General features: G+C 37.5%; 1 protein-coding gene and 1 pseudogene across 4 annotated transcripts in view; one reads left to right on the forward strand and one right to left on the reverse strand.

Annotated features, from left to right (window-relative positions):
- The first annotated feature begins 4,617 nt into the window (after positions 1–4,617).
- Positions 4,618–27,235, forward strand: part of TFG (trafficking from ER to golgi regulator) — a 34,947-nt gene continuing 12,329 nt past the window's right edge. For 2 of the 4 annotated variants that reach the window (XM_036243414.1, XM_036243415.1), the window contains exons 1-6: positions 4,709–4,911; positions 8,510–8,736; positions 12,890–12,973; positions 18,438–18,584; positions 22,480–22,647; positions 26,487–26,627. In XM_036243414.1, the coding sequence (XP_036099307.1) occupies positions 8,553–8,736; positions 12,890–12,973; positions 18,438–18,584; positions 22,480–22,647; positions 26,487–26,627 (724 nt within the window). In that variant the 5' untranslated portion in view covers positions 4,709–4,911; positions 8,510–8,552. Of the gene's footprint in view, positions 4,912–8,509; positions 8,737–12,889; positions 12,974–18,437; positions 18,585–22,479; positions 22,648–26,486; positions 26,628–27,235 lie in introns of all 4 variants that reach the window. The other 2 variants (XM_036243413.1, XM_036243416.1) reach the window with 2 other exon arrangements.
- Positions 10,198–11,374, reverse strand: LOC118617577 (annotated as a pseudogene).

A 27,235-nucleotide genomic window follows, 5' to 3' on the forward strand; every position in this document is an offset into this window, starting at 1 on the left:
GTTGGGCAATCATATACTTTACAGCATGATCCCCCAATATTTCGAGTACCCATTTGGTACCATACTTAGTTATTACAATATTTTGACTATATTCCCTATGCTGTACTTTACATACTCATAACTATTTTGTGACTACCTATTTGAACTTCTTAGTCCCATCCCCTTTTTCACCTGGTCCCCTAACCCTCATTCCCTCTGGCAGCCATCAATCTGTTGACTAACTTCCTCTTAATCCAATGAAAGGTTGTGAGATCTCCTGTCCTTCTGGGGGCATCAGTCTTTCAACCTTAACTCGGAGACTGCACAGAGGAAACTCAGCACTGTCTCCAGGAGACATAAATGAATAAAAGTAAACAATTTTAAATTCTTACAGATAAAATCCTATACTACTGGGAGCCAGGAAATTACCAGTGATGGCTACTCCCTTCTTCTGGAAGCTTGCCCTACAAAATGATGGAGAACTTAGTTTTTATTCTTTCATTCAATAAATATGTATTGAACACCTAGGAGGTGCCAGGCTCTAGGGTTATAACATCTAGGAAGAACTGTCTTCAAGGAACAATTTTTCTAAAGAGGGGTTGGACACAGAACCCCATTTTAGGGTCTCAGTGGATTTGCAACTGGTAGGACAGACTGAAGTGTTTTGCTTAGCTGGTGCTAAGAATGACTCACTCAAAGGTTACATGATAAGAATATAATAATTTTCTCCTTTATTCACTCTGCATGGGCCAGCAGCTTCTTTATGCAAACAGATCTTTATGTTTGTCCAATGGAAGGGAGGCTGATCTGATCAAATGGCCCTTATTTGGTTCTAATGAGTTTCCCCTTCTGTTTTGTAGTTTTCCTCCTTTAGCTGACTGTCATCACAACAGAGCTCATTCTGAAGAGGGACATAACCTCTCCTTTGAAATTCTCACCCATGGAGAAACTTATATTCTTTCTTTGGTTCCCCTGAAGGTAGCTGAGATTATTGCAATTTTCAAAATGATTTATAGTAACTACTAAAGGAGGACACGATGGACACAAGTTTCATCCAACTTGCTTACAAGGCTCATAGACTTTGTTCCATTTTCTGTCCAATCTGAGAATTTCTTTTTTCCATTCTTAGGATTTTCCCTCTTCTATCTGAAGAGTTTTAGCCAAACAGACTTTCAGGGAGAAAGAGCAGGTGGTAGGTAAATGAGCTGACCGCCTCTCTCAAAACCACAATGCAATACTAATCCTTCTTCAGATGGCTGCCAAACTTGGAAAGTAACCTTTGAACATAGAGCCTGATTTATCCCCTTGCTACAGGTGTGGTCAAAGGTTTTTCCTTACATGGAATGTCCTTTATTCACAAATTTCAAACTTTCACATGCCTAATTCTTGGTGTTCATTTAAAACCAAATTCGCCTGGACATAGGACAAAGGGTCAGGTGAGCATGACGTCAATTTTCTCTTGTTCATTACCTTTCTAAGCACCACACAAAAAAAGAAGGTAAAATGTTTCCTAACTACTTTAAAGGTGTTATTACATGTGGAATTCCTAGAACAATCTTCTTAATGGCTTTATTGTTGCTTAGCCCAATAAATGTGACCATACATGCTTAATAAGTAATAGTTATATGATAACTTAGCCTTTTGTGCTTCATTAACAAAGGGCAGCAGTAGCTAAACTCAGTGTCTCCATTTGTTGGGGAGAAACCATGTTTTTTTGTAATGGTGGTAACTGGTTCAACTCAGGTTATTGCTCTGTGGGCAGTAATCACCTGTAAATTTTGGGAGCCTAAGTACAGAGACCTGTAGCATCAGCAACTGTAGGCACATTAGAGAAACAGTAATAACTATTTTACTGATTCAACAGATATTCCTTAAATGCCTACTATTCATACACAGGGCAGTCAATGCCAGATGCTGGAGGGATAGAGAGAATGCAATCACTGCCCTCAAACTGGGTGGTGGTGGTGTGGTGATGAACAGATACTCAAAAACAGAATTTAAGTAAGGATACAGAATAATAACATGAGATTTCATACAGAACAAAGTGCCTAAATTGTCAAGTATTTGGTAAAAAAAAAAAAAAAAGTTAAGGTTATAATGTAGTCTTTAATAAGACCACAAAAATATCATTTACACTCCCCCCAAATAAAAGGCTTAATGATATCAAAGGTTGTCATTATCTTACACAATTAACTATTTACATAATCTACCATTCAGCAACCCATGTATTAGCATATAAAAAAGAGATATTTTTATATAAGAGACATGTACAAGAGGCACACAGCAGAAACTGGAAATAAAAATTGTGGTATACTCCCCTAAAGGAATATGGTTCAGCAATGAAGATAAATGAACTCCAGCTGTATGTAACGGCATGGATGCATTGAGTGAAAATTTTATATCCCAGAAAATCATAGACATATACTCTATATAATGTCTATAAACAAATAAAACTCAATATATTCCATAGGTATGCATATTTAGGTGATTAAACAATATAAAACCAAAACCAAAACCAAGGGAATACTAACCACAAAATTCAGGAGAGAGGCACTGGGACCATGTAGGGGAGCAGTACAGAGGAGAACAATTAGTAATGTTCTAATCCTTGGGTTGTGCAGTGAGTTCTAGCTGTTCAATATGCTCTTAAATTAATTTAAACAATGTGATTGTTATAGAAGATCAAGAACAGGAAAGATCACCAAAGTTTTTGTGGACAATTTAGTGTTAAGCTGAAACAAGAAAACGGGCAGGATATGGCTTTGGTTTTTAAGGTGTTTATAACCTAAAGGAGGCACTTTAACAAACTCAGATGATAATTTTGTGTGCTTCATTGTACATGCTCTTATATGACATATAAATAAACCCAAATGTCCTCAATTTCATGCCCGAACACAATATTGTAAGCCTACTTCCAACTGGACAGCAGGAGGTAAATTGTTTTAATAAAATTCTTTATTAAAATATTTAAAATGTTTATTTCTGGAGAATCCTGGGGAAATGCTTTAATGTTGCATAGATGTCCTTCTTGTCCCATGTCACCTGAACCTCTGATCTGGGCTTCCAATTAATGCTTTACTCTCTCATGTCTCATTTCTTGGCTTAGGCAGCTCCTGCTTCTTCTGCTTTAACCTGAGGAACCAGCACTACCCCCATCTCTCTATTTGATCAGTGGCGGCAGGGAACAGGTTTTAGCATTAAATAATACTTCACTAATTGTTTGATGATGAAGCATGAAGGAATTATAACATAAAGAACCTCTAGCTGCTTTCAGAGTCCACAAACTCCAGCCCCACTACAAGACCATCTTATGAGTGCCTCTCTTACTAGCTTTCTGCTGACCTCAGTGGAACAGGGATCAGTTTATTTCTCCTCAATTGTAAAACTCTTGAGTGAGTGCCTCTTTTCTGGGAGCATAGAGAGAAGAAACTCCCCTTATTCCAGGAGAAGGTTAATCACTTAATGTCCTGCCCTAGGATCTGACCTCTTTATAGAAAGATTGAGAGTGGTAATATTCACTTCCTGGGGAGAATATTTTACCTCTGCCCATATTTGTATGTTTTTATCCAATCTCAAAAATATCAGAATACTATTATTGGACAGCAGTCCATTTGCCCAAATCTGGATTACTTGGTTCTAAACAACAAGCAAAGAACTTTTTTTTCACTCCTTCTGTGATACTCTGCTCACCAATTCCAGCAAGCAATTAACTGCTCAAAGGACAATACACACGGTTGGAAAATACAATTCTGAGGCAAAAAGCATTCTAAACTCACATATTTCACTCTTAAAGCTATTTTTCTCAGAGACTTATGACTGAAAAAAGATCACACTATTTACAGTACTAAAAGAACATGACTTCTCACCCTGAATTAATTTTACCCCAGGTCCTTCTATCTGGTGAACTGGGGACAAGGTGAATTCGAATTGCTTTTTGCTTAGTTTGTCCGAAAAGGCAAAACTTGCTTGCAACTTTTAAAATAGCACTTTTCACCCAAAAAATTTCACGACCACCCCCTCCCCCAATACAGGGTTTAGTCTGAGCCAGGGCACTTCTTACATAAATATGTGCATTCAAAACAAATGCTTTAGGTAAGAGAGAGGGTAAAGAGTCTTAGGTTGAGCACGCTGAAATCTTTTCCAAAAAGGCTTCTGGAATCCTTAATCAGCCTTAATTTCCCAGCCTTTATCCTTTACACACTCATAGATTTGTCCTGTCTCGCAAACGCTGTTGGAAACTCCTTGCTCACAAACTGATTCATCCTCTTTCCCAGCACAGTGCTTGGCAAAGCGTAGGCGCCCAAAAATGAATGAATGAGTTTGTAGAAGAAAGGCGGGAAAAGGTTAGGTTTGCGAGATATGACGAGAATAGCTACAATGGTCACAGAACAACCAAATGCAAACTTGGACAAATGCCCATTTTCAAAAACATTCCAGATCAGCCCACTATACGTCCCGCCCACGGGTGATAGACGAGAAACACTGTACAAGCTGTCAGGAAGACCGGAAATGCCTGGTCGAGCCTTGCGCATGCGTGCATCTGTTCAGCTCGGACTTCCTATCCTCAGTCACCCAGTGAGAACGCAGAGACGCCTCGGCCCGGCCTTGGCAGCCCCGCGCCCCTGCCGCTGCGCATGCGTTCTGGATTGGCCCGCTGGCTGTGAGGCGGGGCGAAAGGACAGATTTTTTTTTTCTTGCTCCCGCCCCTCTTCTTCCCCCACCTGCCACGTACTGGGCCTGAGCTCTCGCTAGGGTTGGTGGGTCCGTGCGATTGGCCGGGGTCCGCGCGATCCTACGAGCGAGGTGCGGCGGCTGCGAAGGGCAGCGGAGTGGACCGTGACCGCGGCCACGACGCCCCAGACCCCGGCGGCCTTGCACCGGTCGGGTCAGCGGAGACCCGCGAAGAGGGGGCAGCACGGCCTCGGCAAGACGGTATGGCCGCTGGAGACGGGGGTGCGGCCTCTCTCTGGGACAAAGCGGGCAGGGGACGCGGAAGCGCTGGGCGAGGGGCTCGTTCGAACCCGCAGGCGTCGGGCAGGGGGGCCGGAGGGGCCTTCGGGAGGAGGTGGGAGTCGAGAGTGGAGCGGCCGGGTGGGGCCTCGCGGGGGGGAGGGGAAGACGCGGGGGGGAGGGGTCCGCAGTGGAAGGGAGGCGGGTCTTGGGGCTGTGGGGGGTTCCGCCTGGCTCAGAAGGGTCGGACTGCCCAGGGAGAGCAGAGGTGATGTGGGAGGCTTGTGGTGGTCGAGCGCCTAACCGCCAGAGGGGCTTCTTGGAAGGGTGAGATGGGTGGAGAATGGCGCCTAAGGGAGCAAGTTGGTTGGGGTCATGTACGAGGAACCTGTTTCCTTGCCTGTGTCAGTGCTGAATCAGGCGCCCTCTGAAGGCCCAGCCCAGTTTTGTAGTGAGGATGATAGCCAACTCTTAAGAGTGTAGTTTAATAGGCACTGTACAAAGTGTTTTAGATGTAGGATCTCATTTAATCATGAGGATCCTTTCAAATTTGGACGTTACCGTTTTGCATATGATGAAAATGAGGCTTCCAGAAATAAGTCGTGGGAATCTTGACCATCTTGCTACATTGCCTCTGATCAGGCAGAAATGGAGGCTCCTTGGATTCTTTGGAATAATCAAAGGTTGATTTTGCTTAGAATTTCTTAAAGGAAATCGCTACCCTCTGGACGGGCTTAATCACGCCCCTCTGAACCTGAGCAGGAGAGCCCAACCCCTAGGGTTCGTGGAGCTGGAGGTTTGGCTACTGAACCTAGATCCGGTTCAAGAGCCAGTCTTCTGATATGTTCTTGGGCATGTCACTTTATTCTCTCGTGCTGAGAACAGTGTTCCTCTTGGAAGGTTTCGTAAGTTAGTGACTGTGTCATTTCTGGGTTTAAGAGGAGTGGGGCAAAGACAATGCGTGTTGGGGGAGGAAATGCTGTAAGGATTCCACCAGCAATCCTGGGCAATCCTAGTTCTTTTTTTTTTTTTTTTTTATCCTCACCCGAGGACATTTTTCCATTTTTTGTACAGACAGAGTGGGAGGGAGAGAGAGGAAGAGAGAGAGAGGGAAACATCGATGTGAAAGGGACACATCGAGTGGCTGCCACCCGCACGACCAACCAGGGCCGGGGACAAACTGCAACCAAGGTACATGCCCTTAGTGGGAACCGAACCCGGGTCTCTCCAGACCGCAGGCCGACGCTCTAACCGCTGAGCCAAACTGGCCAGGGCGGGCAATCCTAGTTCTTACCAGCCTCTGTCTACCTTGTGACTGAAGTTAGAGGAAAAGAGGACCTAAATTATACTGTTACACACAAAATGTGGGGATGAGATTTCCTCTGAAAGGGAAAATTCTGTCGTACCCTTAGTTTTGTGATATTTGTGCATGCCTGAAGGAGATGACTGCATAAACTGGGGACAATCTTTGGAAAGAAGCCCTGGTTCCTGGCCACTGGAAGTTTACAGTCCATGGGGAACACCAAGGAATAAGTGAATTTGCAGGCAAACATGACAGATACAAAGGGAAAGAGACTCATTTTTAGATACATTGGTGAGCATGAATCCCCCCACAAACAAAAGGATATACATACCAGAGCAAATAAACTATAAATAAAAACTAGGGTGAAATAGTGGTATGTCTATTAACTGAGAAGGCAAGGGTAGACTACTGTTAAACAGAGGAAGTAGAGCAAATTGCTTTGATCTGAAGGCCTGGTCTATTTATTTTAATTTAATTTATTGGGGTGACATTGGTTTATAAAGTTATATAGATTTCCAATGTACAATTCTATATTGCATTGGCGAGCAAGAATCCCCCCACAATGAAAAGGACATACATAATATCTGATGTTGGAAATTTCTTTTAATTAGGAGTATATCTGTTTTGAGGGTCACTTGTAGCTATATAAAGAAGGTAGACTGGGACTGTCTAACTGAGGAGCTGACCTGCATGTACAGCTTTCTTCTCCCAGTTCCTTTATTAGCACTTTATTATTTCTCATTCATCTTTTGTTTAGGGGACAAAAACAAGTCTTTACCAGTAGGTTCTATTTTATTTCAGGTTCTATTTTAGTTGCTGCCGAGAATAGATAGTACCATCTTGCTGAAGTTAAGCCATGGGCCTTAACTATGCTATTGCTGATTTATACAACCTGTAGGTAGTAGAAGGTAATGTTGTTTTACTAAAGTTCTTTATTACTCTCAGGCTGCAAGGCAAACAAGGTGGAATTCTTACCATCTTGTTGAAGTAATCATACTTCGGAGCTAAGCTTGGCACATAGGTATTCTGGTAAATTTTTCCTGAATGAAGAGGTCAGATTTGGCTAAAGATTTGGGGAAGAGGTTGTATAGAAGTTCTGGTTAATCACAGTCATCGTGAGAAGTCTATTGTGAGAGTTTGCAAAAAACTAACTGTATTCTTATTTTACATTACAATAAGCACAGCATCCAAATCGTGGGATACAATCCATTTTGTTATAAACTGACCTTAGAGTGTTAGATTCAGTATTTAATGTTGCATTTTAATCTGTTTAAAGGATGGTAGGGAAGTCTAGAGACATTCATTTAAGGAATAGTTGGAAGGGCATAGGGCATTTATATGTAGCATTCATGAAATGAATTAGGATTCATGAATACTTCAAATTTTTTAAGGGTTCAGATGTGTTGGGGGGGCAGGTAGGTTGCTTTCTCTTTCTCACACATACGATAATTGTAGAGAACTACATAAACCATTTCATTTGTTAATGAAATAACAAATTTAAGGAGAGAAACAAAACCATCAGTAGTAAAGCATGAAGTTGAAACTAGAATGTAGCTGGTAGGAGATAATAGGATACTTTAAACATTCTGAGATCATTTACTTGGGGCAGGAGGAGGAAGGAGTTGATGCTAGAGAAATGCTCAGTGAAAGGTAGGCCTAGTGTTTTGGGACTAGATCAAAAGTGGGCAAAGGTAAAAAGCAGGCAGACCAGTTTGAATTCTTTTGCAATAATTCAGGCAAAAGATGATGATAGCTTGGATCAAGCTGATTAGAAGTGAAGGCAGTGAAGTGATTGGATTCCAGAGATATTTTAAAGGTAAGTAAGTGATAAGTAGATTTTAGATTTCTTAGCAATTTGGTGGGTGTAAAGTGTGAACAAAAGAGAAGAGAGAGTGTGTGTGTGTGTGTGTGTGTATACATATACACACATACACTCAGGAATTGTCACTAACTGAGAGGGCGAAGACTGTAGGAGAAGCAGATTTTGGGGGGAAGACTAGGAGTTTGTTTTTAGACATGTTAAATCGAAATCTAAATGGTAATGTCAAATAAGCAGTTTAAAATGTGGATGAAATAATAATAGACAAAACAATGAAACTTTTCTTGTGCACATAATAAAATAAAGTTATCTCCAGACCATTTTAACATGAATATGGTAACATTGGAACAGTGGATCTTATTTGATGGTTAGAATTTCTTAGATTCCAGTAATAGCTTTGCTTTTCAACTTTTAAGATATGTTTTATAGCTGTTTAGTCATCAAAACCATTTTATCAGTCTTTCTCTAGAATTGTATACATCTAACATCCTGGAGTCCACCATGAATGGACAGTTGGACCTAAGTGGGAAGCTAATCATCAAAGCTCAACTTGGGGAGGATATTCGACGAATTCCGATTCATAATGAAGATATTACTTATGATGAATTAGTTCTAATGATGCAACGAGTTTTCAGAGGAAAACTTCTGAGTAATGATGAAGTTATAATAAAGTATAAAGATGAAGGTAAGAGTGTTTCTAAAGTTAGTTTTAACAAGGTAAATATTGTATGTGTTCTTTTGCCAATATTTCATTGAACTATCTCAGAATAAAAATTCCATTCCTTTTCATGGTAATTTGAGTGCCCACTTCTTTTATTTAATGGGATGTTTATGTAGTTAGTTATTCTTATATAAGTTAAAAATAGCTAAGGGATATTACTACTAGAAGGGGTTTTAAGTGATAGAACACTGTCACATATTTTTACAAGCGTTCCTTTTTCTCTTCTGCCTATGCAATTCTGGATTCCTTTTTGCTTTTAAAACCAAGCAATTCACTCATATTTCCCAAAGTGAAAGGCGTATCAGTAGGTATTGAATGAAAAAGGATTCCATGGGAAAGCTTGTTTAAACAAAAACAAATGTGTTTCTTTATTGCAGGAATTTATGTTAATGTATGTTGTCAGTTTTTAGCATGCAGTATTTCCAGACTCCTTTGACCATGAAACTATTTTTATGGAGATGGGTTTTAACATAATAAATGTTTCATCCAACACAGTGGAATCATAGCGGTAGACTATCTTTATTTGCTTTTCTTTAAACCTGTTTTCTTCGTTAACATCTCTACTGAAATTGTGCTTTTAGGTGGTTACCAGTATTTTTCTTACCACTGAATTTATTTCTAGTCTGTTTCACTTTGATCTCAATACTTAGCACTGCTATCCATACCACCCTGTATTAAGTACTCTTTTTCCTTAACATCTCTGACATTGTGCTGTCCCAGTTTTCTTCTTTTTATTAATAGCTTCTTCTTTGTGTATGGTTTAAAGTAATGACAGCTGTTATAATAGAAATTTGTAAATCTCAGTGGTTTAACACTCAAGAATATCATTCAGGGACCCAGGTGGACAGCAGTTCTGTCTTCAACAAATGGTTTACAAGCTCACCTTTAGCATTGGCAGATGGATGAAGATAGAGTGTAGAGGATCACATGGGTGATTGTACTCTAGGCCTGGAGGTGGTGTATATCATTTCTGCTCATGTCACGTCTGCCAGACCAGGGTGTCAGTGGGTTGGGAAATGTCTGGTTGGACAGCCACTTTCCAACAACTTACACTGTGGAAGTTAGACTCAACTTACACTAAGTCTAAATCACTGATGATTAGCTAAGCTACAGGTGTAATTCTCCTTTTTTTATAATGTATGCTCTGACGGTACCCCAAACTAAATTTTGAGAGCCACCCATGATAAGGAACAATAATGGAGAGCAATTTTTTTCCTATTCTTTTCCCTAGTAATCTCATCTACTTATAATACACTGACTTTCACCTCTTTGATTTTCAGATATGTGCTTTCATTTTACCAGTTATAAATTTTACTTTACTACTTGAGATGCTTTGCTTTTACCTCAAACTTGGCATATCTTAAACAATTTTTTTAACATTTTGTTTTAAATTTTTGAAAGCATTGCTATCTAATTTTGTAATTTTTAATATCTTCTATATCCACCACCACCTCCTCCATATGGATCTCCATAACCGCTTCCCCCATAGCCTTCTTCCCCCAAAGACCCCTCTTTCGGCATAGTCTCCCCTGCCCTGGAAACTTCCCCCTTGACCACCTCCTCCACTTTCTCCCCACCCTCCCCCATTCCCTCCCCAGCCACCTCTTCCACCCCCACCACCACCTCTACCACCACCTTCTCTACTGCCACCCTGACCACCCCTTCCGCCGTCTTGTCTCTTTTGCCAAGGTGGCATTTCAGGGGGTGGTGGTTCGATTTCGTTTGGCCGTCCTCCTTCTTCAAGCACCCTTCCCATCAGCACCTTATTAACGGCAGATGCAGTGTTCTCCGGACTAGTGCCACTACTTGTCTTAATGATCTTGGATAGATCTTCACGAGTAACAAGTAAATGTGCCAATGTAATTGTTGTTTTGGGTGACAAAGCATAACACTTAGGCTGATAAATTCTTGCTATGTCATCTGTTTTCACCTTTGCTCCATCAGACCATCCCTTTGGTCTGCACTGTTACATCCATTCGCTTGATCAACATCCGTCAGCGGCACTCATATTCAGAGTAAAGAGCATCATTGATTCTTTCCAGTGTTCTGCCTGTTTCAGATTTAAACCCATTTTTAGCAGTGGTTTTCCTACATGATTTTTCTGGACTTTTGAGAGAATATCTTTCACCTTTGACTCCACTTGGTTTAACATAAGTGGAATGTCAGAAGTTGTTGACTTGGGAACAAGGGTATCACAGATAGCTTGAACTTCCTAATAAATTTCACTATTTTTATTTAATTGAGAATTTTTATGTCTCTTGTTCTGTAATATCTGTAAAGCTTGAAGCTCTGTACTTAAAAATAATAGAAGTTTCAAGCAATCATCCTTCTTTTTAAAACAATCTTTACTATCTCCTGACATGAGTACAGAATATGGATATGCCATTTCTTTTAAAAAAACACTTATCTCAAGCTGGAAGCTTTCTAGATCATCACTCCCAGCTGAAGTGATACTTTCTTTCAAGTTGCACAAGGATTTTATTTGAGAGCCTACCCTAACACAGAGCTCTGAAGATTCAGGTGAAGAGAGCCCATTCTCAGCTACCTTGGTAAGGGCTTGCTCTTCTAACAGTGGTCCCTTACACCTTTCATCATGCTCCATTCTTTCCAATTATCCTCAAAATACGCACGAGTAGACCCTTCTCCAGCTGGCCACTACTGCGTTTATTACTCTTTACTACTTCGCCTTTTCTGATTGTTGTTGTTTTCAGTCTGAGCCACAGCTCCAACAGCAACTGAGAAGTCTCATCCTTGTTACCTTGGCCCTTAAACTATTTGTCTGGCTTTCTCGTAACTCCCTTATTTTTGTTTAGGTCAGGGTCAGCCAGCTTTTCTTTAAAGGATCAGATAAATATTTTAGCGTTATCACGTAATCCCTCTGTCTCATCATCTTTTCTTTAAAATCTTTTAAAACTGTAAGAACCATTTTTTAGTTTACAGTCTCTAAACAGATTTAGCCATTTGTAGTTTGTGGACCCCTCATTGTTGAAACTTTGTCTTCTATATCTAGTTACCATATAATTTTGTTTTTCATGGTATTTTTTAAGTGTTTTGAATTGTACAGGTTTGTGTTCTGCTGGCTTAGGTAAAGTTTTTGCCATCAGAGATAATTTGTTTCTGTTGTGGAATTTAGCAAAGTTTCCTTCTTTTACATATATACTATATTTTCTTTAAAATGTGTTTATGTATAGAATCCTTGAAGTTGAATATTAGATATGTTTGTTATAAGAACTGAGTCTCATTATAAAGAACTAAACTGCAATGATAAAATTCTTTGTCATGGCCCAGTCAGTGTTTCAATTGGTGTAGGAGAGCAGCCTGTCAACTTCCCAAGGACAACGTTCCCTGTCCAGTTCAACTGTGTCTATGAAGATACCCTGCACAGGCCCCTGACCAACTCCTTGCCTTTGGCTGCTTTTCTGTTCTTGTTCTCTCTAGAGAACATTTTTTCCCCTAGTCCTTTGAAAGCTTTTGAAACAGGCAATTGATATGCTAATTATTGTATTTTTTATCCTTGGGATCTAGGGGATTTCAGAATCTGGTGTATGTGAATTTTTTGGGTGAATTGATAATTTTCGTCTTAAAATGGTCAGGGACCTGAAAGACTCTAGTGTCTACCCATTCATCAGGGTAATTCTGCAAAAATCTTTTGCAACACTTAGTTACTGTCATATGTGGCTTCCCTGCCATTTGTGTCAGTGATGTTTTACTGTACTTAGAATTAAAATTTGAACCTTGAGAATATTACTTTAACTTTTGATAAATATATTTAAGTTTTCTGGAATGGAAAGATGTTAATCTGAACCAGTAATTTGTGATATTGTTACCATGCATCTCCTGGTGACTAGTAAAAGATGACTTAATGCATTAATGTTAGCTATGTTTTGGCTATTATTAAGGTAAATACCTTGTCATAAAAGTAATAAGCAAAATTGATTTAATATTTTTTTTGAACAAATACATTTTTTTCTAGATCTCTTAATGTTTGTTTAAGGTTTTTATGGGAGATTCTAATTATGCTGGGCAGTCTGGGTTTTAGATTTTAATTTAATGTAAATTCTAGTTTACTACTGATGCAAATCTGAAACTCATTTCTTTTTTCTTTTTTTTTGTCCAGATGGAGATCTTATAACAATTTTTGATAGTTCTGACCTTTCCTTTGCAATTCAGTGTAGTCGAATACTGAAACTGACATTATTTGGTAAGTGGTATACTTTCTAATAAATTTACTATTTTATTCATTGTATTTTTATTAAACACTGTCTAGCTTTTTTTTTTTAAAGACTCAGAATTAAATAAGTTTTCAGCTTTTGAATTATTAAGGCTTAATTATATATGTATAACTATAATCATAATATGATTAATAGAAAGTAGTCATGTTTAAAATTCCTCATCTGCTCAAGTATCCTAAGTCTGTCGACAGTGGCCCTGTCTGGCCTTGGTGTTACCAGCTTCATGGTTGCCTGTTTTCTGTGGCAGGCCCTGCTGCTAGGTGCCTCTTCACCCTGGGAAGAAAAAGCTGGGCGCTAGGTGAGGGCTCACCTGAGAATCCATGTTTTCTTATTACTGTACCTCTTCAGCCTCTGATTAAATTGGTAGAGAGATTTCCATGCATTCTGAGAATATTGAACTTGAACCTGAAACCTGAGATTCTGGAAACCATCAGTTAAAGAAGTCTCCCCACCCCTTTGTGTCCCTGAAAGGGGTTATAGCAAGAAACCACCTTCCCCATGTGATTTAGTTATGACTCATGGATGCCCCCTTATTTATGACAAGGTCAGACACAGAGCCTTCATATTCCCATTCTTTTTGCCTGATACATGATTAGCTGAACCTATTGTACTCACTGACCATTGTGGACAAAACACCAAACTTTTATAGATCTTTCTCCTCTCTCCAGCCCCCTAAACTTTGACCCACCCTCATACTGAGCCAGCATACAACCCCTTTTTATCCACCACTCCTGAAAATAGACTGACTTCTGTATAAAACATTCTCTAATCTGCAGTGTGAATATTGTCCCCTCCACTCTTTTATTCCATTTCCCCATAACCAGTTTTCTTCTAGCCTTTGTTCCCTGCTCCCTGTAAAAGAAATGCCCAACTGACTTTGGAGACTTGAGATCTTGTGCGTGGTCAGAAATTTGCTTTTTATATTCTTCTCTCAGAAACTGATAGATCAGGTAGGTTCAAAATTAGTAAGGATAGAGAAAATTTGAACAAAACAGATACAATGTTGATCTTGTTCATCTATCAGGAAAGTTAATAGATTTTTTAAATATATGGACATTTATAAAAGTTGACCATATACTTGGTTTTTCAATAAATATCACTAAATATCAGATCATATTCTCTGGCCTCATTAGAAATCGTTAAGACAAAAATGATAACCCGAATTTCCATACTTTTGAAGATAAAAAAAATGATTTTAAAATAAGTCAAAGAAGAAATCACAGTGGGAATTAGAAATAAGTGATGACTTCTACATAACAAGTGTTTAGAGTATGCTAAAGCTAACTTAAAAGGATCTTTATAGCCTTAAATACTAAAGGACCAAGTAAGCCCAAGCTACTTGGAAGAAAGTAATAAAGAACAGAAATAAACTAGAAATCAGGGAATCGATAGGGTCAACAGTTTTGGGAATATACAGTTAGCAAATCTCTAGTATGATTAGTTAAGGAAAAAAGGCACAAATAAGCAGTATTAGAAGTAAAAGGGGCATAACTAAAATATAGCTGAACTTTAAAAAAGATCTATATTATGACTATTGTGAATAACTTTCAATTTGAAAACTCAGATGACATGGACAGTTTCCTAAGTGAATTTAATATATAAGTATTTCGAAAATAGCAACATTGAAGAAATCAAACCAATTATTCTACTAAATATTTAAGGAACAGATGGTCTCAAGTTATACAAACGATTCTAGAGAATAGGCAGAGGGGGAAACTCATTTTATGATCTTAATATAACATTAACATGAAAACCACCCAAGGAAAATGTAGACTAGTCTAACAAACATAGATACAAAATACTAAATAATCATAAATTCAGCAGTGAATATTAAACTAGATCATTGCCAAGATTTTTAATCGTTGGAGTACAAGATTGGTTTAAATAAAATCTATTAATACCACTTTCCATATAACAGGTTAAAGGGGAAAAACTGAACTATCTTCTCTGAAAGAAAAAGCATTCATACCCCAATCATGTTAAAAAGTCATAGCAAACTAGGAATAGAAAGGAAGTTTTTTTTTGTTTTTTTTTTAATCCTCACCCGAGGACATTTTTACATTTTTGTTTAGATAGTGGGAGGGAGAGAGAGGAAGCAAGAAACATCAACGGATATGAAAGGGACACATCGAGTGGCTGCCTTCTACACAACCCCAACCAGGGCCAGGGACAAACTGCAACTGAGGTACATGCCCTTAGCGGGAACCGAACCTGGGTCTCTCTGGACCACGGGCTGATGCTCCAACCACCCAGCCAGTGGTTGAGCATTGACCCATGCACCAGGAGGTCACCGATTCATGCTCCAACCACCCAGCCAGTGGTTGAGCATTGACCCATGCACCAGGAGGTCACCGATTCGATTCCCCTGAGGGCACATGCCCAGGTTGTGGGCCTAATCCCCAGGGGTGGGCATACAGGAGGCAGCCAGTCAGTGTTCTCTCTTATCAATGTTTCTATCTCTCCCTCTCCCTTTTTCTCTCTCTAAAATCAATAAAGAAAAAAAATGTAACTGAAGTACTCATAACAAAAAGATAATGTTATCAATCTAATGAGGTAAGATTGTTACAGAAAAAAATATAAAATTTCAATTTAAATCATGAAGCAGAGAGATGGATTTTGAGGAGACCTAGCTAGGGAGATTTAATTGTGTCTGTATTGTTTTATTTCTTAATGATCAGGAACAAAGATGAAAAAATGTTAAGATTTAATGAAGATGTGTATTTAATGAGTTTATCTTTTTGTGTGTTTTAAATAATTCATTAAAGTCATAAAGTTATACTTACACTAATAAAAATACATAATTATAGAATAAAAAATTTAAGCTTTTAATTGGGTAGTTTATAACACATAGTGTTCCAAAAACTACTAAGTAGATGACTTCAGATCATAGGTCATATTAGGGATATATAGGCTAGTTAAAAGTTCTGGTAAGATAAATTAATGCACTTCAGCCAAAGACCACCAGGACCACAGCTGTAGCTGAACAAAGTTGGGTGTATTTGCATTAATTTTATATGTATAGTCTTAAATACAAAAAGGACCAAGTAAGCCCAAATAACTTAGAAGAAAATAATAAAGAGCAGAGATAAACTAGAAGTCAGGGAATTAATTGACTTAAACCTCTATTAAGATTAATTAAGAAAAAAAAGGGATGAATAAGCAATATTAGAAATGAAAAGGGACATAACTTACACAAAATGAACACCCTGGAGAATAATGGGCTGTCTCAGTAAAAGTGTGTTAGAAGGGATTATTCATAGGTCTTGTGCTTGTGTTAGGTGATTTTGGATAAGGTTAAAGGAAGTGGGGCTTTGCTTTAGACTGGATGTTATCAGGAAGTGGTAGGGGTGGTCCTGTAATTGGGCATGTTACTGAACCTTAACCAGAGGCAGGGAGAATTAATTGAGGCTAAAGCTGCAATGGTTAAAATAGTAGCAGTCACTCATATGAGCCAGTGATGTTTGTTTTTTTGTGTGTTTTGGTCAATGTTCTTGTTTTTGTCTGAGTTCTCACATGATTATGGACTGGCTTTGTTTTTGTCTGGATCACAGTAACAGAGTGATTTGTTCTGATGGTTGGTGTTCTTTGAAGTTGTTCATGGTTAGCAAGAGAACACTACAGCCTGCCTATGAGTGCCAGGCCACCTTCTAGCAACACTAATTCCTGCCTTACAGTACCAGGCCAGTTACTAGCTGCTTTTCTCTTTTTCAGATATTAGAGAAAAACCCATAACCCAGTAAGCCAATAATTAATATAGTTAGGAGGTGATACTGAATTTCCTCATAACTATATAGGGTGTATGTAAAATACAGGTGGGTCATGTTCTAAAAGCTTATGTTAGTAGTTCTGATGTTTGAAATATATTTAACAAAATATCTCTCTGAAACTTTATTTTCAAATAGATTTCCTTTTCTAATATGGTGCCTTAGGAATTTGTATAGATGTATACCAGCAATGCATAAAGCATTTTTGTGTAATTTTTGAATCCCGATCTTGAGATCTTGAGGTTTGTATTCAGGGCCTTGTGTCACATTTTTTCTCCTTCCTCCCTTCCTCCCTCCCTCCCTCCCTTCCTTCCTTCCCCCTCCTCCCTCCCTCTCTTTCTCTCTTTCTCTCTTTCTTAAAAATCTCAGTGGTGACAGTCTTTGTGGCTGAATAAAGGATTTTTTTTAAGTCAGCTGAAAGTCATTTGGACAAGATGGGTAATTAAATGAAGTAATGTTGCCTTCATTTAAAACAACAACAACATGATTATTGAATAATCTCTGCCTTTTTGTTGCTAACATACTACTTTTGGAAGTACAGTTGACTTGAACAATGCTGCGGTTAGGAGCATCAACCCCCACCCCCACACATACACACAGTCAAAAATCTGCATATAACTGGATTCCCCAAAACCTTTACTAATATCCTATTCTTGCCTGGAAGCCTCACAGTTAACACAAATAGTTGATTAACACATTTTATATATGATATGTATTATATACTGTATTCTTTCAGTAAAGTGATCTAGAGAAAAGGAAATGTTATTAAGAAAATCATCGTCCAGACGGTGTGGCTCAGTGGTTGAGTGTTGACCCATGCACCAAGAGATTGCCGGTTTGATTCCCAGTCAGGACACATGCCCAGGTTGTGGACCTGATCCTCTGGGTGTTATGCAGGAGGTGGCCAATCGATGTTCTCTCTCATCTGTGTTTCTCCCTCTCTCTCCATTTCACTTCTTCTCTCCCTAAAAATTCAATTTAAAAAAAGGAAAAAGAAAATCATGAGGAGGAAGAAATGTATATACTATATTTATTTTAAAAGTTTTGGGTGTAAGTGGGCCTGCACAATTCAAGTTCGTGTTGTTCAGGGATCAACTGTAACTACTTTTTAAGGACAGTGGTGTGGATTCATGAATTCTGCATATTTTTGTTTTAATAGGTTACTTTTTAGGTCAGTTATTTTGGGTAGCTCAAATTTTTACTTTTAGGTCAAAAGTAAACAAGAGGGATAACAGACCTATTAGGCATGTACCTTTTAACATTTATGTATAGAATAAGGTGTTTATTGTATTATTTCAAGAATATTAAAGAATAGGGTGAAATAAAATGATTTTTTAAAGGTATGTACTTTCTATTAAATTATATTAAAGTTTTCTGTAGGCTTTATTTTACTGTCATTGAAGTCTAATAAACCTTTTTAAAGAGTATGATCATAAGCCATACATCTGGCATCAACAAAGACTGATGAATATTTTTTTTCCCCAAAAAGTAAATTATTAGCAATAAAGAATTCTTTCCTTAAAGTTACCATTCAAATGACATCAATAGGTATCTTGCTTGATTTTGTTGTACTTTTTAAAGAAATTATATTTATCTTTTCTCAGTGCATATTTTTCTGTTGATATACTTAAAAACATTTTCTAATTTTAAGCAAATTCTTTTATTCTAGTTAATGGCCAACCAAGACCTCTTGAATCAAGTCAGGTGAAATATCTCCGTCGAGAACTCATAGAACTTCGAAATAAAGTGAATCGCTTACTGGATAGCTTGGAACCACCTGGAGAACCAGGACCTTCCACCAGTATTCCTGAAAATGGTAGACTGTGAACCCACTTTAAAAAAAATTTTTTTTCTTACTTCTTTTTGCAGATTTTTAAAAACTTCAGTAGGAGTAGGATGGCACTCCCATTGTCATATCTTTTTATTCTGGCCTCTGTGCTAGTATTCATATGTGTATTCCCAAACTTGGCTGTTCATCAGGATTCCCAGCAGATTTGATTTTACCAATTCCTAGATCTTATGATAGGTCTACTGGAGGACAGGGCCCAATCATCCCATTTTAAAATTACTCTCTGGGTGCTTGTTTTACAGCTAGTCTTAGACTCCTGGGTTTGTGACATAGGACAGTTTTCAAACCCCTTTGACTCTTGAACCTTTTTTTAATGTAGTAGCTAATTAATGAACCATAGAAATTGAAATAACTTCATTTCAATTGGTGTGTGAAGTAGTTTCAAGCAAAAATAATTCTAGATTAGTATATTCAAATGGTGTATTGTATAGTTTATCTTAAACGCAATTTTCAATCATTAAAATATGCAAAGAAAAATTCATTTTTTCCATTTTACAGTTGACATGTACTATTTATATTAAGATGAAGCAAGATTTATCAGTAAATTTGGAATTGACATAATTTGGGGACCAAATCTATTTTAAAATGTAGATTGAAATTAATGTATTATGACTTGAAAGTAGACTTTAAAAATCTATTTTCTTCAACTTTTAATATTCTTAGATGTTGCACTTAAAAAATAAACTTTTTAAGATAATTTTTGTGTTTGCATGTAAATTTTACATGATAAAACTGTTTCTGAGTTTGGATGACTGCATACGAAAGGCTTAATAGAAGATGATTTGTGGAAAAATGGCATTGTAATCCTTTGTGACATTTAGGTTCTGAGATACTCTTTTTTGGCCCCATTTAAATTTTGGAGTTTAGTTTCCTTTCTTTAATTTAGTTACAGTTTAAATAAAGATGCATTTCCCAGAGTTTCCCCTTTCTTCTCTTTCTCCAGCCACCTGGAACTGTTACTGGTAGATGCTCAATAAATATTTGGTGATTGATTAGAAACTTCTAGTTCCACTTCTATATTTCAGAACATATTGGAAATTTACTGAAATACTGTGATGAGATTCTCCTGGCCTCTTTATGGTGAAACTTTATATTTCAGGTCAAAGCAAATTGCCTTTTTGAACACTGTGTCTCCAAACAAAAAGCTCCAGTTTAGGTCAAGGATCTGAAGAAAACGACCATTTCCCCAGAAAAATTTATAGATGCCGAAACAGCAACATTTGCATATAATTTCAGGGCATTTTAACATCTGTAGAATAATTTGAAACTTAGATAAAAATTCAACACGTGTAACCAGTACTGTAGCCTACATTCTGCTCTAAACAATAGAATTATAAGCGTTTGGTTTTGGTGAAACAACCTTTTTGTTCTCACTTATTTCTTGCCCCTATGTTGACTACTTTAACAGTTTTTTTTTATTTTCATGTTTGCTTCTCACCTATGTTAAAAGATGATAAAATTGGTTTTCTTTTCTGCATGTGGAAAGTATATTATATATTGTTTTCTTTGTGTGGCCATCCTGTAGTTATTGTCATCTGAGTTATCTTATGAATTGAATAATACATTCTGTGCTTTATTTTTAGAGATAGTTGTAATTTATTTTTTGTTTCCTCTCCTGTACTTACTAAGATCACTTACCTATTGACCACCTTCCTTGTATGAAATTTCCTAAGGTTGTAAGCTCTTAAAACATAACCTGATTACCTGACCAGTGTGGCTCAGTGGTTGAGCGTCGATCCATGCAACCAAGAATTCGCCGGTTCGACTCCCAAGTCAGGGCAAATGCCCGGGTTGTGGGCCAAATCCCCAGTGGGGGGCATGCAGGAGGCAGCCAGTCGATGTTCTCTCTCATTGATGTTTCTGTGTCCCCCCAATCAATAAAGAAAAAAAAACTTATTAAAAAAAAAAATCCTGATTTAATAATCTTCTCAAGAAAAATAGCATAAAATAAGCCAAAAAAGCTACATTAGAAATGGAAAGTTTGGACCACAGAACTGTCAGTCATCTGTCATACTCTTAAAACCATGTGGCTTGCCCTAACCTAGAAATATGCAGCTACCTATGTTTTTCAGTGCTCTACCTCTGCAGTGGTTCTTGGACATGTGTTTTCTCCATGAGGCAGATAATATGTAGGCTACCTTAGATACTGGATTGACCTATTACAGTAACTCTAGCAGCTAATGGAGCAACCAGTAGGTGGGTGGACCTATATTATGTTTTCTGATGGATTTAGTTTGCAATAAGTGGGAGGATGCATAGGTAGTGGAAGGTAGTACTGTAAGGGGTAATAATTTGTAAGATTGATATGATATGCTCTTGGGATGTAGCCTTGGAATTAGAAGAAGGAAGTTGGTGAGGAAGATGGATAACTGGTGGATTTATTTATTTATTTATTTAATCCTCACCCAAGGACATTTCTCCATTTTTTGTTCAGATAGAGTGGGAGGGAGAGAGAAAGAGAGAAACATCGATGTGAAAGGGACACATTGAGTGGTTGCCACCAGCACGACCCAACCAAGGCTGGGGACAAACTGCAACCGAGGTGCGTGCCCCTAGCGGGAACCGACCCAGGGTCTCTCTGGACCACAGGCCGACGCTCCAACCGCTGAACCAAACCGGCCAGGGCTGGTGTATTTATTTTAAAGAGCTGTTTGTAGGCATTTACTTTCAGAAATTTAGGAAATATTAGTGTAACCGGTGGAATGATAGCAATGAATGAGAGCTGTAAGCCCACGTGTGCTTATATTCCACTTAGTACTTAAATTTTTTTCACAAGATAAATTTGTTTTTGATTGAAGAGGTGATCTTATAACTGATGTTCATTTACTTGTTTTTACTTGTGTATTTTGTTATGTTTTTGATATCTTTTTGTTTTGACCTCAGGTTCCTATTTGTAAAATGTAGGTTATTCCTGAACTTGTTTTCTGTTATGAAGTAGTATAAATGACTAGTGAGTACCTTAGTATCCTTGGAAGGAAAACATGGTTTTACATTTTACCCTGCTCATAAAACTTAAATTTTTTTATTTCCATTTAAAAAATATTGTATTATGGAAAAATTTAAACCTATACTAAAGTAGACATAATACTATATTGAACCCCATGAACCCACACCTAATTTGAACAAGTATCAAGTCATAGTCAGCATCATGTCATCTATACTCCCACACATTTCCACCCCTCCCATATTGAGCAAACATCATTTCATTTGCAAGGATTTAATTAAATAATAAGTATTTGGAAAAAGATTTAGCAAGTTTAAAAGTATGTGTTTAATGTATTGGTTAGCTTGGGATTTTCATGTAATTTAGTAATAGACCCATGGACAAGTAGAAATATAACATAAAAATTGATCATTGTAACTTTACTTAATATATTCTTTTACAAAATAAAGCAAGGTTCAGTATGTATCAGATATTAGGATATAGATCTTGCCCTCCCCCTAAGTAAATTGTTTCTGTTTTTTAAGGATCTAATAGTTTTTAAGGAATGATGTTGATATAGTTTTTTGAAAAAGGTACTATTTACCTTTTATTTCTTTTGACTTCTTTTCTAATTTAAAAAACAAAATATAAATAAGTATAAAGAAGAAAGTAGAATGATCTATAATCCTGTATTCAGAAATACTGTTAACATTCCAAACGATGTGCACATATATACAGGGTGGGGCAAAAGTAGTTTTACAGTTGTTAGTATGGAAAATGATACAGTAATGTATAACTAATAATGCAAGAATAAACTGTGTTTCATGTGCTTACAACTGTAAGCCTACTTTTGCCCCATCCTGTATTTCCCTATCTTCTGTTAGCCCTTAGTGAGTATAGATAAAATAGAAACAAGTTTTTGTTTTTTTCTTCTTATAGATACTATGGATGGTAGGGAAGAAAAGCCTGCTGCTTCTGATTCATCTGGAAAACAGTCTACTCAGGTTATGGCAGCAAGTATGTCAGCTTTTGATCCTTTAAAAAACCAAGATGAAATCAGTAAAAATGTCATGTCAGCGTTTGGCTTAACAGATGATCAGGTTTCAGGTAAGTTAGTTCCTTCCTCCCATCCTTCATTTGATCTCTCTTTCCTTCCCTCCCTTTCCTTCACTTATAGAAGGATAATTTGGATATAGTGAAGTGTGCAAATCTTGAGGTTCAGTAAATTTTACATATAGATCAAGATGTAAATTTCCAGCTCCTAGAAAGCTTTCTTATGCCCTCTCCCAGTTAGTAGAACCCCCCTTTTCATAGAATAAGCATTATTTAATTTAGGTAAATTTTATCAAAAGTAGAAATCATAAATCTTATTTTTAAAAATCTGAACCATTTAATAATATTTTATATTTGTTTCATGATTAAATTATATTTGGTGTTCTTAGTCTCTTCTGATCTGAAATTAGAGAAATTCAAATTCAAATGTACATTTCTGGTTAAATTGCTTTAGTGTAGAAAGTGCTTTTATATGAATGAATGTTTTAAATCTTAAAACAATACCTATGCAATGACTTCATTTCTTCGACTTTTTTTCTTCTTCTTTCTATACATGGGTCTCTGAGGTTCTTTTTTTTTTTATCCTCACCCGAAGACATTTTTCCATTTTTTTGTTCAGATAGAGTGGAAGGGAAAGGGAGGAAGAGAGAGACGAACATCGATGTGAAAGGGACACATCGAGTGGCTGTCACCCGCACAACCCAACCAGGGCCGGGGACTAACTGCAACTGAAGTATATGCCGTTAGCGGGAACTGAACCTGGTCTCTCGGGACCCCAGGCCGACACTCTAACTGCTGAGCCAAACCGGCCAGGGAAGGTTCATTTTTTTTTTTTTTTTCACTCTTTTTTCTCTCTGTTCTTCAGATTGGATAATTTCTATTGAACTCTTCAAGTTCATTTGGTTCTTTTAATAGTTTATTTTTTTTCTGTTGAAATTCCTTACCTCAACATTCATTAAGATTATTTTATTTTTATTCGTTGTATTTTTCTTTAGTTCTTGAAAAATATTTAAATGGGCCAATTTGGAGTCAGTTATTTTTGCCTGCCTTTGTTCCCCTGAGTATGGGCATAATTTTCTATTTTCTTCATGCTTGATAGTTTTTGATTGAAAACTGGACATTATGGTTATTATGTTGTAGTGACTTGGGATTCTTTTAGGTTCTTTTGAGAATTTTATTGTTACTGTTGCTCTGGTAGGGAGTTAACTTGTATGGACTCAGACTACTCATTCTGTCTTCCCATGGAGTATATAGCAGCTGACATCTCTGCTCAGTTCTTTCAGCTCTAACTGCTGCTTTTTTCCTGCATCCTCTTGGGTGTCTCTCTCCCCCTTCCTAATTCTGGTCATCTGGGAGTTTGGGACTGAACTTATATTTTAGGTCTCACTCCTTTGGTGGGAGAAATTTGAAGGTTTTTTCTCTTCAAATTTCTAGGTGTTTGGCCAGCCATGAAGTTAACAGTGTGGCTTTCTGTTGGAGCTGCAGTGGTCAGGGCTTGTAATTCTTTTCCATTGCAGTTCCATTGGGGCTAACCTCTTCTGATTTCTGCAGACAATTTAGTTGACGTCCAGTGACTTTAAATAGTTGCTTTCTTCTATTTTGTTCAAGCTTTTAGTTGTTACCTGTGGGAGGGTTTATCTGACCAATTTATTTTGCCATTATAAAACACTAGAAAGATAGGATTTATTCAGTCTATTAATTTTCTTTTTCTTTGATACTTCTATGGGATTATTCACTGGAGAGAATTGTGAGAAATTCTGAAAATAAGAGGCACATGTTTGTATATGATTTATGTTCTTGGCAAAATAAGACTTCAGACAAGTGACATAACTGAAAAACACATTTTTAATGCACTTGAAATGAGTTAATTACAGTTTTTATATTTAAGACTTCAAGAAATGCCAGATAGAGGAGTAAATAGCTATATATGAGATCAGGCTTAAAAATTTTTATTAGAATAGTATATGTCAGACCAGAATATTATGATTAATCTAGTCACATTATTTGAAGACCATTTTTTTGGTAGCTTTGTGTGTTGATGTAGCAAAAACTGTACACATTGAAAATGTCAGGATACTTGATGTAGTTATTCAGGTGTGATGTGGTGAAAAACTCAGCTATAATAGTGAATGTGGACATGGGAAGGAGGAATAAAGTATTACAGATAGGATGATCTACATTAACTAATAGATTATGTATAAGGCAGAAAAAATTCTTTAAGGATAATAATACACTGCCTGGCCAGTGTGGCTCAGTGATTGAGCATCAACCCATGCACCAAGAGGTCACTGGTTCAATTCCCGGTCAGGGAGCATGCCCAGGTTGTGGGCCAGATCCCCATTGGGGGCATGTAGGAGGCGGCCATTCGACGTTTTCTCTCATCGATGATTCACTCTCTCTCAGAAAGAATCAATGAAAACAATTTTTTTAAAGGATAATAACACAATGTCTTGCAAGAGGGGTGTGGATATGAATTTATCTACATGTATATAAATGTCAGTGAAATGATGGTACATATGAGCAGTCAGCCATTTTCCTCTGGTCATCATCAGTTTCTCTTGTTATTACCATCGCTGTTATCCTAGTTCAGTTTCTCATCAAACCTGACTGTCAGCTGCTAACTGTGCCTAATACAGTGTTAAGTTCTGGGATATACTAGTGCAAGGGATAGATGTTTGCTCTCAGGGAAATTAGTCTGCTGGTATGTAGAACTTTATAAGTGGTAATACTTTCATAAGCTGTTGCTAAATAATCACTTTTAATAGCACTTGCTGACTTATTCTTATAGGAACCTTATGGAATAGGAATTAGTATTTCTTTTGTACAGATGAGGAAACTGAGACACAGAAAGAGATTAAGTAACATGCCCAGAATTATACAACTACCAAGTGGCAGTACTGAGATTAGATCGTAGGCAGTCTGGCTCCAAAACCTGTGCTTTTAACCACTCTTCTATATTGTCCAAACAAAGAGAACATAAAGGAGTAAGCATATCAAGAGTTGTCTTCCAAATGTCTTTTTTTGACTGTCACAGTATTGGAACTTCCGTAAAATTTATCCATTTAGTGCTTTGTTTATGATTTTGGAATAATTTGAGTGGCTCTGTGGATAAGAGAGAGCTAGGCCTTGTGAAGCAGATAAAAAGAATCACAAAGCATCCTGGCCAAAGAACTTGTGGTCTTAAGAGGGAAGATGGGACCTGCTCAGAAATGCAAGGGAGAATTTGATAAGGGTCATAATAAAAGTATGCTCTATAGAAGTTCACAAGTAGAAAAGAGTACTTATGGGTGAAGAAGGCTTACTAGAACTGTAGAGTTACATCTGAGTTTTAAAGACTGTTTTATTTAGATATGTGAAAATGGGACAGTGGAGGGAACAGTAATAAATGGAGGCAGAAGAAATATTACATATATTGTGGGAATAGGGAATAGATTAGTTTAGCTGAAGGGGGTGTGCGAGAAGAGGAATTGTGAGAAATAGTGTTTGGATCCTTAAATCCCAAAGTAGAGGTTGAACTTTATGGGCAGTACAAATCCATTAAAGAATGAAATGATACCTTTGGTTGATCTACAAGATAGATTGCATAGGTGGAGGATATTGGTATTGCAGAAATGAATTTTGTTTTTTTTTTCAGAGGGCAGTTACTACTCAGGAATATAGCACTTTATGTTCTTGGCAAAAGGGTTTCCAGTTATAGCTTTGGATTCATTTTGCAATTTAAAATAAAATGTACAATAAATGTAAAATGCTATATTTGTGTTTATGCTTATTCTGTAGTACTTTAGTTTTTAGTCTCTTTTAACCAAACTTATGAATTGAGCTTGCTTGAGAATGGTCTTGCATTAGAAAGAACTGACTTTTTATGACTGAACTGACTTTTTATGACTCTCCAGGGCCACCCAGTGCTCCTGCAGAAGACCGTTCAGGAACGCCTGACAGCATTGCTTCATCCTCCTCCGCAGCTCACCCCCCTGGAGTTCAGCCACAACAGCCACCATATACAGGAGCTCTGACACAAGCAGGTCAGAGTGAAGGTAAAGTAGAGCTTAGAGCACATGTGCTCTGTTTATTACAGCATTGTTGGCAATAGTAAACACTTGCATATGTATTCATGTATAAACACAGTTGGGAAAGATTTTGATTTACTGATATGATATGTTCTGGGGTTAAAAAAAAAAAAGAACAATATGGCTGATTATGGAAAAGAAAAAAAAAAACACTTTGGAAAGTGTTTATGTGAATAAAAATAACAAGGTGAAAGATCAGGAAAGATTCATACCAGTAACTAGTTAGTGGTGACCCTGGGGTCAGAGGTGACCCTTTCGTCTCCCTCCCCCTTTTGCAACTGTGTAGTCTTTTTGTAATTTAAAAACATTTTAAAAATAGAGGTAAAGCATATGTAATTTAAGTGTAGTTTTTTGAAAGATGAATCCTTTATATATTTGTGTAGTTAACAGTCTTTTGCAGTTTGTTTATTGTTAATCCTCACCTAAGGATAGTTTTCCATTGATTTATTTTTAGATAGAGTGGAAGGGAAGGGAGGGTGGGAGAGAGAGAAACATCCATGTGAGAGAGACCCATCAATTGGTTGCCTTCTGCATGGCCCTGATTGGGACCGGGGGTGGAACCTGCATCCAAGGTA

The sequence above is a fragment of the Molossus molossus genome, unplaced genomic scaffold, assembly GCF_014108415.1.
Source record: "Molossus molossus isolate mMolMol1 unplaced genomic scaffold, mMolMol1.p scaffold_m16_p_5, whole genome shotgun sequence".
NCBI classification, from domain to species: Eukaryota; Metazoa; Chordata; class Mammalia; order Chiroptera; family Molossidae; genus Molossus; species Molossus molossus.